General features: G+C 36.6%; 1 protein-coding gene across 11 annotated transcripts in view; it reads left to right on the top strand.

Moving 5' to 3' along the window:
• BCAS3 (BCAS3 microtubule associated cell migration factor) overlaps positions 1-13,152 on the top strand; it is a 572,946-nt gene that overhangs the window by 252,527 nt on the left and 307,267 nt on the right. For all 11 annotated transcript variants that reach the window (XM_067716301.1, XM_067716302.1, XM_067716299.1 and 8 more), the window contains 3 exons: positions 2,151-2,275; positions 4,267-4,432; positions 6,396-6,496. In XM_067716301.1, coding sequence (XP_067572402.1) covers positions 2,151-2,275; positions 4,267-4,432; positions 6,396-6,496 — 392 coding nt within the window. The remainder of the gene's footprint in view (positions 1-2,150; positions 2,276-4,266; positions 4,433-6,395; positions 6,497-13,152) is intronic.

Here is a 13,152-nt window from a genome sequence, read left to right as displayed (position 1 = left end):
TTCCTCTCTCCTCTGCCTTCCAGCCTCCAAAAACTGACCAATGGAAGTTAAAAGATGCTAGTTACAGGAACTTACAGCATTTCAGTGATGGAAATAAAGGCTTTGAAGCAAAATTTACATTCTAAGGTAGTACAACAGAGAGCATCATAACCAGAAAGAACAATTCTGGTGCCGGTTACCCAGAAACCAAGGGAAGGTGCTTGTTTGTTCAGGTGTAGGTGGAGGGGAGTCTTCTCTTCTGTTGGTTTTGCAAAGGTTATTGCAGCTGTGGCAAATGCAGCAAGGAAAACGTGAAATTGTTGGTAGAAACAGATGCATTTTCTTACAGAAACTTAAAAATAAAAAAACTGTCATTTTATTCCCTATCAGTGGAAGTCTGACTGTGACTAGTGTTGGTGATTTAGGCATGGATGTGATTTTTATGGGTAATAACTTGTTGTGTTTAAGAAATGTTAATGATGGAAAGACGAGGCCTTTGCATATACGGCAATGTGCATTACATGAATTTGGTCAAAGGCAGAGAGACCAAGCAGAGTGGTTTCTGATCCAGACTTTTTGCTTTCCCTACAAGGAAGACATCAAAACAGAAGGCTCAGGAAATAAAATATGTGAGAGACTATTTCAGGTGTCATAACACCTGGAAAATGAGATTGCCGAAGTGAAGTCTGATTTTTTGAAAATTAGTTGAAGGCTGTGTGCTATACAGGAGATAGCGTTGAGTTCTGTGATATGGGAATTCACAGCGCTTTCTACACGTTACCTAATACAGTGGTTCGTAAACCTGAACGTGTGCCAGAATCTCCTGGAGGGCTATTAAAAACACAGATTGTCATGCCCCACCTCCAGAGCGAGGTGTGGCCTGATGAATATTTGCATGTCTAAGAGGTTCTCAGTGCTACTAGCCAGGGACCACACTTTGAGAACAAATAAAATGCTGTAAACCGTAAAATAACCCTAAGAGGTAGGCATTGCTGTCTTTCTGTTTTATATATTTTATATATTAGTTGTCTGAGCACTGAGAGGTTAAATAACCTAATCAAAATTCACACAGATAAAAAAGTGGCAGCACTGGGATTCGGATTTGTGTTTCCACCTGACTCCAAAACCCAGTCTTTCTCTGTCTAACCGTACTTCATTAAAAGATAAAGAGATAAAGGATAGTGAGCAAACGAAGGTAGAAATAATGTTATTTGACATTGGAGACTGACTAGCAGCGGCGAAACATTATTCTTGTGCTCCGACTGGGCTGTGATCTCGACCAGTGTACAGTGGGGCTATTTCCTGGTCTACGAGTCAGAGACAATAATACACCATTTCTCTAAGGTGCCTGACAAAATTGCTAAAGAACTTTGGGGCAGTCTTTGACAAATTGGGAGAGAAGAGAGATACAGGATTTGCAAGAAGATGAAAGGTTGATATCAGAAGTCAATGGTATTAGAAGCTGAAAGCTGATTTGGGGAAAACAAAGAGGACAGCAAGTACTTTTTTATGGTAATTATGTGAAGTAGCAGGAGTTACTTAATGTGTCTTCAAACATAGGAGAAGCAGAATAAAAATTGACCTATCATCTTCACAAATCCACAAAGAAAAAATAAACAAGAAATAGGAAGATCAGTGACTGTAATCGCCCTAGATCTTTAGGTCTACTCACCAGGCATTGTCTAACCATACATATATGTCTGAGAGCATTGTCAGGATTCCATTCTGTATCATCTCGTGTTTTCATACATGCTGTCTCCATTCAACTGTATTGTCAGTCCCACATTTTACATATTGAAGTGAACTGATAAACTATTCTATTATCGTGAGATGTTTTTGCTGGTTCTACTGTTCCACTTTGAAATATCCAGGGAAATGTTATCTATCTCAAATGGGTTGACTTGGATTTTGCCAGCACATTCTTCAAAAAGAAGCTAATTTTTCTTGGTCTAAGTTGCTATTCCGATAATACTCTGGAGCTTTGAACTAGTTTTACTTTTACTGCAGATCACAGTCTCACAACCACCAGTTATACTTACGGCAAAATGCATGTCCACGTGGGAACGTTTGAATACTTAGGGGCAAATTTTAAGGGAAATATGTCATTTTATCAAGGACCATGATTTTATCATGGTAATTTTTCTTTTTTTACTATCATTTTATTTTTTAAGCAAAGTTAAACCACCTCCACAAATTTCACCCAGCAAATCAATGGGCGGAGAATTTTGCGTGGCTGCGACGTTTGGGACATCCCGATCGTGGTTTGCAAATAATGCAGGTCTGAAAAGAGAAAAAGGTACGTATTTTTATTGAAGTTAAACTTGCCATTTGTAATTTTTGTTTCTTGAGGAAAATTCAGAGCAGTTCTCTTTGAATAATCTTGAGCCCAAAAATAGAAAAAAATTTTCCCACTCAGTTAGCATGTCTCTCCTCAACTATTCAAGTCTCAAGAAGACAGGCTATCCTCTCACTGTAAATGTGGAATAAATTGGCCACTGAGTGTTTTTATTTTGTTTTGCTGGTGACAATATACAGGTGTTCTCAGTGCTGTCAATTCCATACCATTATATGTAACTTTTACATTTTTCTCAAACTAATTTCATGCCATTGTCTATAAAGTGTGGAGAGGAAAAACGTTGTTATCCCTATTTTAGAGATGAAGAATTTGAGATCAGTAAGTTTAAATAATTTAGCTAAGATCACTAGTTAGTAGGTTATGGTATCAGAGTTTGAACCCAGGTTTTCTAATGCTAAATCTGTCCTTAAAAAATAATCTACAACAGCTCTGCCATGTTATAAATTAAAAGATAAAAACAGGCTCCCACTCAGAAATAAGAATCATCTTTTATGGTGACCGTTGTCCCTTTGAATTTATATAGTGTTGTTGTTGTTTTTTTTTAAATCTCTCCTTTGACCACCAGAGTCAACTTATATAATTACTCTTTTAGTATGTGATTCCTCATTGTTTCTGTTTAGAAAAGAGTGCCTGCATTCGTGGACCAAGTGTTTAATTTTGAGTGTTAAAAATTTCCTCTTATTATTGTGATACTATTAAAGTAGGTCAGAAACTGAGTTGTTAGTGAGGCACTTTTCTGACAGGTTCCACAGGCTGTATTGTTCTTGGCAAAATGGCTCTCCCTTACGCTTAATACTGGCAGTCAGACGTCAGCCCTTTCCCTTGTTATCGCCTTTCAGTGGCCCTTTCCTTGGAAATAGGATCCCAGGCACAGCAGGCTCTTTACCTAAGTGGGAGAGGATACAGTAAAGTATGCAAGCCTTCCATTTTCTTATCCCATCTTTATTTTTTTGTTACCTCCTCAGCTTTAATGATGCTATCGAAATGACTTTTTGTTACTAGTTAAAACCCTCTGTGAAGCTCGATTTCAAATGCTTCTCGCTTCTGTTCTAATTACCCTTTTAACTTGCTACCCCTTTATGTCCCACTACTGGTCATTAGCCATTTTCTCAAAGCAGCTGTAATCCAGTCCTCTGGCATAGAGATAAGGTAACCCACCCAGCATTCATGAGGGATTTTATATGCTCCTAGGTTTACTGTAAAACCCAAGATAGAGGACTAAACCTGGTTTGGTAGTGAGGACATGTGTACTTCTTATAAAGTCATTTGATTAGATCCATATTCAGCACCTGACCTCAAAGTATGACTAGTCTTCATTTGCCGTGGGAGGAAAGAAGGAAGAGGATTGAGAGGAAAGAAGGACAAGGATTTGGGGGAGGAGGACATGTGTGTGTTTTTCATTTGTCTGTTTGTTTTAATCCAGAAGTTTAAAGGAGGAAGTTTTCTGAGAGAGAGTAGATGAGAAGTTAGGCTGATTTAGGCAAAGGGTCTCTCCTGCAGTTGAGTTGGTGCATCCAGTGTAACTAAATCTTAGTCCATACAGGGTTCCTTTTCTGTCAATCCTTCCCTGTCCCACCTGATACCATTCATTTTTCGTAATGTGGGACAAATTACTACACTTCAGGCAAATACAAAAGACTATAATATTGTTTGAGCATACTAGAATTTTGAGTATATTTATGTCGTTCTTGAAATAAATTGCTTAAATTTAAAAATATTTTGATAGCATAGAACTTTTCATATTCGTTAGCGTCTACTTATAAGAGACAATTTTTAGGCAAGGAGCAGGCACCATGTGAAAAAGTTCCTGCCTTCTTATTTTCTCTCAGCAACCTCAGGAACGGACTGAAGGGCCAATAACTTGTAAAAATGATGCTGTGCTCCTTTTATGCCAATATCACATATCCAGGATCTGTTTTCCTGTTTTGTAGATCAGTCCAAACAAGTTGTAGTTGAATCCCTCTACATTATTAGCTGCTACGGGAACTTAGTGGAGCACATGATGGAGCCACGACCGCTTAGCACTGCACCCAAGATCAGCGATGACACCCCACTGGAAATGATGACATCTCCCCGAGCCAGCTGGACTCTGGTTAGGTAGTATCTCTTTTTGTTTTTTTGTTTTTTGGGGGTTTTTTAACAGCTTTGTTGAGATATAAAATATTAAAAGTGTACAATTTGGTAAGGTTTGACGACGTATGTATACAGCTGTGAAATCATCCCCATAAGTAACATTATATATATATCCATCACCTCAAATGTTTTCTTATGCCTCTTTCTAATCTCTCACCTGCCCCCCTTTATCCCTACTTCACCCACTGAGCCCCAGGCAACCACTGGTCTGTTCTCTGTCACTATAGATCAGTTTATAATTTCTAGAATTTTATATAAATGGAATCAGAGTGCATAGTCTTTTTGTCTTTTTTCTCCCAGCAAAATTATTTTGATTTATCCCTATTGTGTTTTTTTATAATCCATTCCTTTTCTAATTGAGATATAATTTACATGTAATACATATAATACAATTCACCCACTTAAAGTGAATTTTCACTAGGTCGTGCATCCATCACCACAATCAATTTTCATCACCCCCCAAAGAAATCCCGTACCCATTAGCAGTCATCCCCTCCCTGCCCCCATTTTTCTTCAACCCTTCAGCCCTAGGCAACCACCAGTTTATCTCCTGTCTCTGGATTTGCCTACTCTGGACATCTCATATAATTGGAATCATGCAAAATGTGACCTGTTGCATCTGATTTCCTTTACTTAGTATAATGTTTTTAAGGTCCATCCATGTTGCAGCATGTAGCAGAACTTCATTCCTTTTTTATGGCCAAATAATATTCCATTGCATGGATATACCACATTTTGTTTATCCATTCATCAGTTGATGGGCATTTCCACAGTTTAGTTGTCATGAATTATGCTCCTGAGAATATTCATGTACAAATTTTTGTGTGGTCCTATGTATTCAGTTGTCTTTGGTATATGCCTTGGAGAAGACCTCCCTTTGAACTTCTTTCTCCTCACATCTTTGAGTTACCTTTTCTAGGACTTGTTTTTTTTTTCCTATCCCACATAAAGAGCTTTAGTGCTTCCCCTATTTCCAGTCTCATGCTCACTGCAAGTAGAAAGTACATTGAGATAGCCATTATGGGGAATGGAAACTAATATATATAGATTGGAAGGTTTCCTTTAAAGTGATTCCCCAAGATATAATGGCTTATCACTATAAAAATGTTTATTAACAATTAGAGTCCTTCTCAAAAGAACATAATCATTAGAACCTTTGTAATCTAGTATAAAGATGGAGAAATAAGATCTAGGATAAAATCCGTTCAATATAGTGTACAATAGTATAGGAGAGACAGAAAAAATTGGTCCTGACATGTATGGAAGGAAACAGACAAAAATGGATATGAAAATGATCTCTCTTCTTATGACATTTTAAAATATTCTTATATTGATTTTTGGAGGCTCTACCATTCTTTACTAGTACTTTACTGCACTGGATTGATCTGATCAATATCTTATTTATCAAGCTATTTAGGAATGGGCAGATCTAATTAAAATTACTGCACCATCATTGAAATAAGTGGCTTATTTTGGCATTCAGATGCTAATTAGGTCTTTAATAAGCCAACCATTAACTGTGTTTTTTTAAGCCATTTTTATCTGCTTTTATTTTATTTTAAAATGTATACATATTCTAAGAATAGAGAGCTCTAACAAGTGTCAGAAATTAGGTAAAAATTAGTTGTGACATTTGAATTCCACACTTCCTCTCTGTTCAGTGTTTTGAATGTCTTGTCTATCGTATTGAAGGGTCGTCTGCTTTAAACTAATATTGGCTGTATGTAATTTGTATGACTCACTGCCACCTTTTATTCTTTCTAAGCAGATGGCCTTGTGTTTCAGGTTTCAGCACTCCAACAAGTTCATTTTAATGATTACAAAGATAGTGTGAGTTTATATCAATGTCTGTAAGTGGTGACAGTGATGGTGATTTACATCCCATCTATTAAGCCTGAATATTAATATTCTTCTGCTGTTTCCTTAGAACTCCTCAATGGAATGAATTGCAACCACCATTTAACGCAAACCACCCTCTGCTCCTCGCTGCAGATGCAGTACAGTATTATCAGTTTCTGCTTGCTGGCCGTGAGTAGTTCTCATTTTTTTTCCTTCCATAGAGTATTTTGAGCTTTCATTTTAAAATGCTGACTTTTAATGCAACCATGCATATTACCACTGGTCCATAGGCCAGAGGCCATAAGTAATCAGACTGAGGCAAGTAAGATATTTAATACAAATGTATACCATAAGCTTTAGCACACATGAAGTATGCCTCTAGCTGTTCACATTCCCTGGCCATGAGATATCTGGTGGGCTCAAAATTTCTTTTAAAAAATGAGGATACTAGGATATAATAAAGTTTCATGAAATTGGAATTTGTTTCTGACATGAAAAAAGTTAAGCACTTTTCATTGTGAAAATTGTATCAGCAGGCTTTTTGCTTTGTAGAATTTTACTTGCAATAATGAAGTAGTGATTCCAGCTCCATCAGGATTTTGTTTGTTTACTTCTATACCTAAGCCCTAACATTTGTAGAGATTGATCTCGATTCTTTTTTTACTTAAGGAGAAAAAATGTAGATTGAACTAGAAACAGCCTTCTTTGTAGGTGAGGCCTGAAAAGATAATTTAATATTTATTATCCAGTTTATGGTCATAGAGTTAAAAATTCTTTACAATTATAATTCAGTTTTGTAGAATTCACTGGATCCTTAATTTTACTTGATGGCTCTGCGTACTGCATGTTTTTAAGAAACTTTCTAAAAATCAACAGACATGTTTTTAATGGAGTTTTGTTGAATCAGACTTCATTTCTTGCCTAGCTGTATTATGCAGCATGAAGTAAAATATTTGTGAAACAATTTTATTTTATGTTTATAGCGTGTTATATGTTATACTGGAAACAGAGACAGTATATTGACTTTGCTCTAAAGTTACGAAACTCTATAATTGTAACAAATAGTTGGCAGTCTCATTCTCTTGTATAATAGAACTCACTGATTCTTCTTCTTCATGTATTTATTGAGTGACTTCTATGTGTCAGGAACTTGTGGTTTAAATGAGAATAGTATGTTGCTTCTGTCCTCAATGAATTCAGTATCTAATTCAGGAGACAGGTGTTAAAAGATAAAAGGAAATGAGGCAGGTGCATCAGTGAAGGGTTATTCATTGAATTATGAGCTTTCACAGGGGGATAATAGGTAAGTGGTTTTCTGGTTCCAAGAAGCAGAGTACATAAAAGTTGTTAGGGTCTAGGTCATCTAAGCATATATTTAACTCTATCATATGACTTGGAAAATACATGACATTTATGTAATATCAATGTTCACGAGAACATTTCCCCCTACTTCTCAATAGGGGTGAAAATAACTAATTGTTGGATTAAGTGTAGGTAACTTTTTCAGAATTGATATTGGTTTTCTTTGTTTAGTTATTTTGATAGGTCTGCTCAGTAGACAAACAGTAGCAAGTCCCAAATATGTGAGAAAAAGATATGGGGGGAAAAATAATAAAAAAGCAACTGTCTCTATTCCTTAATTTTTTTGTTCCAGTGAATTAAGCTGATGGATATGACTTTATTTTAGCAGCTCTACTTGCACGGTTGAAGAACCGCCACTGTAGGCAGTAGCAAGCCATCAGTTGTTTTCAAGCATTGGAACGGCACCATCAGAACTGCATCTTAGAAAGATCACCCTGGCAGTGTTGTAATAAGAGGTTCGGTGGGGGTGGTGGGGGGAGTGGAGTCACAGTGATCCTGGAGCAAGATGAGAGGGCTTTAGTTAAGGCTGTTTACAGAGAAGACAGGACAAACCTGTGAGATGTTGCACAGTCGGACTAGAACAGAATTAGACAATTTGAAAGAAAGGTAGTCACTGATGATTCTGTGGTTTCTAAATAAAATACATAATATAATGCATTTTATGTGAGACCTTTTGAATTCCCGATGGACTAGCATTGGGATAAGGATGAAAAGGCCTAGTTTCCAGTTCTAGACCACCTCTCAATAACTTGGAAAATGTAAAGTATCAGTAATGATACTTGCTCTTACGAAGGTGTTACTATGGTCAGTGAAGTGATGCTAAAGTCCTTTAAAAACTTTAAAATAATCTATACATTTAAGCATCATTCTGAACCTTTGTTTCTTATCTCAGAAGTGCGTATCTTCAAATAATAGACTTCAGGGACTTAACAATGGAATCCCTATTCTGAATATGTGATTTTGACGATGTTGCCAGATCTGTCATCTAAGTGATAGACTTAATATGTCTGTCATATATCTAACTGACATAATTATTATGTTTCCTCTTATCTAGTGAAATGTTAGTATAGATATAATTTAATAAGTTAAAAAATACCTAAGAGGCAGGTAATTCTGTAATAATTATTATATTGCTTCTTTACATTGACAGTAGAGACACAGATTTAGCCTGGATTTTTAAAGTCATGTTTTCAACATAAAGAAAGGCTATATGGGGCTTCCCTGGTGGCGCAGTGGTTGAGAGTCCGCCTGCCGATGTAGGGGACCCAGGTTTGTGCCCTGGTCCGGGAAGATCCCACATGCCGCAGAGCAGCTAGGCCCGTGAGCCATGGCCGCTGAGCCTGCGCGTCCAGAGCCTGTGCTCCGCAATGGGAGAGGCCACAGCAGTGAGAGCCCCGTGTACCGCAAAAAAAAAAAAAAAGAAAAAAAGAAAGGCTATTTGATTGAGAGTCCTCAACAAGATAGTATATTTCATGACTGAAGCAATTAAATATGCAAAACATGGGCATCTGCATCAGAGGAGTAAGAGCTGAAATATGATTGGTGAAAGCAATGCTGGAGCCAGTTTAGAGAGAATGCCTTTGCCTACCCATCTGTTGAGCCCTCTGTAAGTTAGAGCCTCATTAAGAAAACTTTCTTATTACCTTCTTGCTTGACTTTCTCTCCGGTTTCCCTTACTGAAGCCATTTGAAAAGATGACGTGTATACTGTACCTGGTGGCAGGAAGTTTTTTGTTTTATTCAACCATATTGAAAATCACTTCTTACTTCCCAACCTGCAAACTGTTGATAAATATATTACTGAAGGTATTTTCAAATATAACCATTTGGAGTAAAACTGTAATGCAACCTTCACAAACGTTGTCAGTATTTTCTTTGGTTGTATCTGGATCTGTGGATCAAGTGAAGCAGACTTGTTCAAACTCCGGAAATTATAATAATAGTGGACAAAGAATGATGTAAATGGAAATGCGAAAGAGACTTTGTCTCAGGGAGAGGAGAGTAGGAGAGCAGGATGTTTAGCAAGGAATCCCCACTCCCCTTTCAGCCCTGTAATCATAATAAATACACCACTAGTTGTAAACAAAGTTCTGCATATGTGGCAAAAGGGTGACTGGTGGTAAGGGAAAGGGAAACCTGCCTGAACGCTAAAGACTTCTTACCTAAATTTAGTGAAGTAAGTTAAAACTCCAAATTTTGCATTAACTGTAGTCACACTTCCTACCCATATTAAATGAATGGAATGATACAAAATTGAGCAATTTGGGTGTATCATAAATTGACTTATAGTAGCCTGCTCCTTACAAGAGCTCCTCACTATGGAGATAGAAATCACTCCTTTGTCATTAGGAGGATAAGCCATAAGAAACTGCTGTTTAGAATAAGCAAAAAACGTCATATGGTTTGAGTAGATTGACTAGTTTATGTGTGCAAAGTGGATATGCAGATGGTAATCTAATCTTGCTATATAGCTCAGTAAAGGTAAAAGTCAAGAATCTAATATAAAAAAAAAAGTTTTGCCTGGGTTGAAATCTTGGGAATCGTTTATAAAAAGATTATAGTAGTGGTGATTAGTGATTTTTGTGCTAACGGTATATTTTCTTCCTTCTGAAAAAAAAAAAACGCATGCTATAGTTACCTTTTCTAAAATAGGCTTTTTATTTCAGTGTATTTCTTTGCCAAATACAAAGATAAACATTAGACGAGACTAACAAATATCAACCAGCTTTGAATGTGATCCAGAGTAGACAATGCTTTTTCTTTAGTCTGCTTCAGAGCTTCCCAAATTGTAAATTAGAAACAGGGCTTACTTGGGAACGTTTTATTTAGGGCAAAAATAATGTTTCCTCCTTTTCTTTCAGGTAATTTGGCAGCAGCAGTATTTTTTAAGTTGCTGACATTAACTAGCTTTGTTGGGGGTAGGTCAGACTTTGAACTTCCAAGATAATCCATGGGTTTGTGAGAAGTTCCTCCCTAAGCTTACTGAATTTTCTTTGTTAAATGGTAACAAAGGATCACTCAACAGAAATATAGCTTTGATACACAATAGAAAGGTGACTGGGATCCATAGAACCCCCTCCCAATGTTTTATTGGGGATATAATTGTTTTTCTCTACTTATAAAGGCATTATAGGAAAGGTGGGGAAAGCCTTTGACACTAGATGGAAGAGAATGAAGAACACTGAAAATGGTTAAAGCATATATGTGGGTTTTTGTTAATTATTTAACTCTTTCAAATATAATTCATTGTTAACACAAAAATAGTATCAATGTATTGTGGTCTTTAAAACACATACATACGTGTGTGTGTGTGTCTGTGTGAGACAACAGTAGCACAAAGGCCAGGAGTGTGGGAAATGGAACTATACTATTGTAAGTTTTTATAGTATATGTGACTTCAGCATCATTTGAAGGTTGTTAAAGATGTATATAATGAAATTTAAAAAAACCTAAGTGCTCAAAAAGGAAATAAAATGTTAACAGATAAGCAAGTTGATGTAACCCTAAGCATGTCAGTGCTCACATTAGTTATAAATGGTCTAAACATCTAAACAAGTCATGGATCAAAAAATAAACCCCAGCTATATGCTGCTTAGGAGAAACCCACTTTATTTTTTTTTTTTTTGCGGTACGCGGGCCTCTCACTGTTGTGGCCTCTCCTGTTGAGGAGCACAGACTCCAGACACGCAGGCTCAGTGGCCATGGCTCACGGGCCCAGCCGCTCCGCAGCATGTGGGATCTTCCCGGACCGGGGTACGAACCTGTGTCCCCTGCATCGGCAGGCGGACTCTCAACCACTGCGCCACCAGGGAAACCCCCACTTTTTTTTAATCAGCATTTTTTAATTGAAGTATAGTTGACTTAAAATGTTGTGTTAATTTCTGCTGTACAGCAAAGTGATTAAGTTATATATTCTTTTCCATTATGGTTTATCATAGGATATGGAATATAGTTCTCTGTGCTCTACAGTAGGACCTTGTTGTTTATCTGTTCTATATCTAAAAGCTTATATCTGCTAACCCCAACCTCCTCCCCCTTGGCAACCACCAGTCTGGAGAAACCCACTTTAAACCCTCGCTTGCTACATTAATATAAGACTAAGTAGAACACTCCACCCAACAACAGTAGAACGTACATTCTTTTCAAGTGCACAGGGAACATTGACAAATAGAGACCTTCTTCTGGGCCATAAAACAAGTCTCAATAAGTTTAAAAGCTTTCAGGTTATACAAAGTATGTATATTCTCTGACCACGGTGGAATTAAATAAGAAATGATTAACAGGTCTCTGAGAAATCTACAAATATTTGGAAACTAAACAATACACTTCTACATGATACATGGTTCACAGGAAAAGTCAAAAGGGAAATTAGGATTATTTTTAGCTGAATGAAAATGAAAACAGAACACATCCCTATCTTAGACTACTATTCAGGGAAAAAAATAGTAGATTGAAGTATAAATACATGCAACAAGTTGGATGATTCTTAAGAACATCGTGCGGAGAGACAGAGTACGACAGAGAGTTTTGAATATGACCATAAAGGGTCCGGTAGATCTTTATGGTGATGGAACCGTTCTGTATCTTGATTACTATTTTAGCAAATTCTTATGAATCTGTAATTCTTTCAAAATAAAAACTTCATAGAAAAATGAAACATTTGTGGGATGGCATTAAATTACTACTCAAGGTGAAATTTATAGGACTAAATGCCCATGTTATAAAATGAAATCAATGACTCAGCTTTCACATTCAGAAACTAGTAAAGTAGAGGGAATTAAAACACAAAAAAGGTAATAATAAAGATGAGTGAAATCAAGGAAATAGAAAACATAAAAACAATAGAAATAATATAGAAAAATAGGAAAAAGTATTTAAACCATAACGCTGTGGTGTGGTTTTCTTCTGCTTGGAGTCTGTGAGATTCTTCAATCTGTGAAGTTTTAATTTTCATCAGATTTGAAAATTTTAATACAGTTACATCTTCACATTTTTTTCTGTCACTCTGCTTCTCTCCTTTTGTGACTCCAATTATATGTCTGTTGACAACTTGATATTTTCCCAGCTCACTGGTTCTTTGTTCAGTTAAAAAATTCTCTTTCCTTCACTCTGTTTGATTTTGTATAGTTTATATTTCTATGTATTTATATATATATTGTCTTCTGCTGTCTAATCTGCTGTTTTATTCAACACATTCTTCATTCCAGATACCATATTTTTCATCTATAAGTTCCATTTGGATGTTCTTTTATATCTTTCATTTCTTTCCACATCACATACCTGTTTGAACATACGAGACATATATTTTGTAATGGTTGTTTTAGAGTCCTTGTGTGCTAATTCTTTTCACCCTGGTATTGCTTGGGTTTTTTTTCTATTGATTGATTTTTCTTCTTGGTGTGCTTTCCTGCTTCTTTATGTGCCTAATGATTTTTGATAGGATGCTGGGCATTTTTGGTTTCATGTTCTTGAGTGGTGGATTAT

Source organism: Pseudorca crassidens, chromosome 19, assembly GCF_039906515.1.
Source record: "Pseudorca crassidens isolate mPseCra1 chromosome 19, mPseCra1.hap1, whole genome shotgun sequence".
Classification (NCBI taxonomy): domain Eukaryota; kingdom Metazoa; phylum Chordata; class Mammalia; order Artiodactyla; family Delphinidae; genus Pseudorca; species Pseudorca crassidens.
Note: the sequence above shows the minus strand (reverse complement) of the source record. Positions and strands in the feature narration are given on the sequence as shown.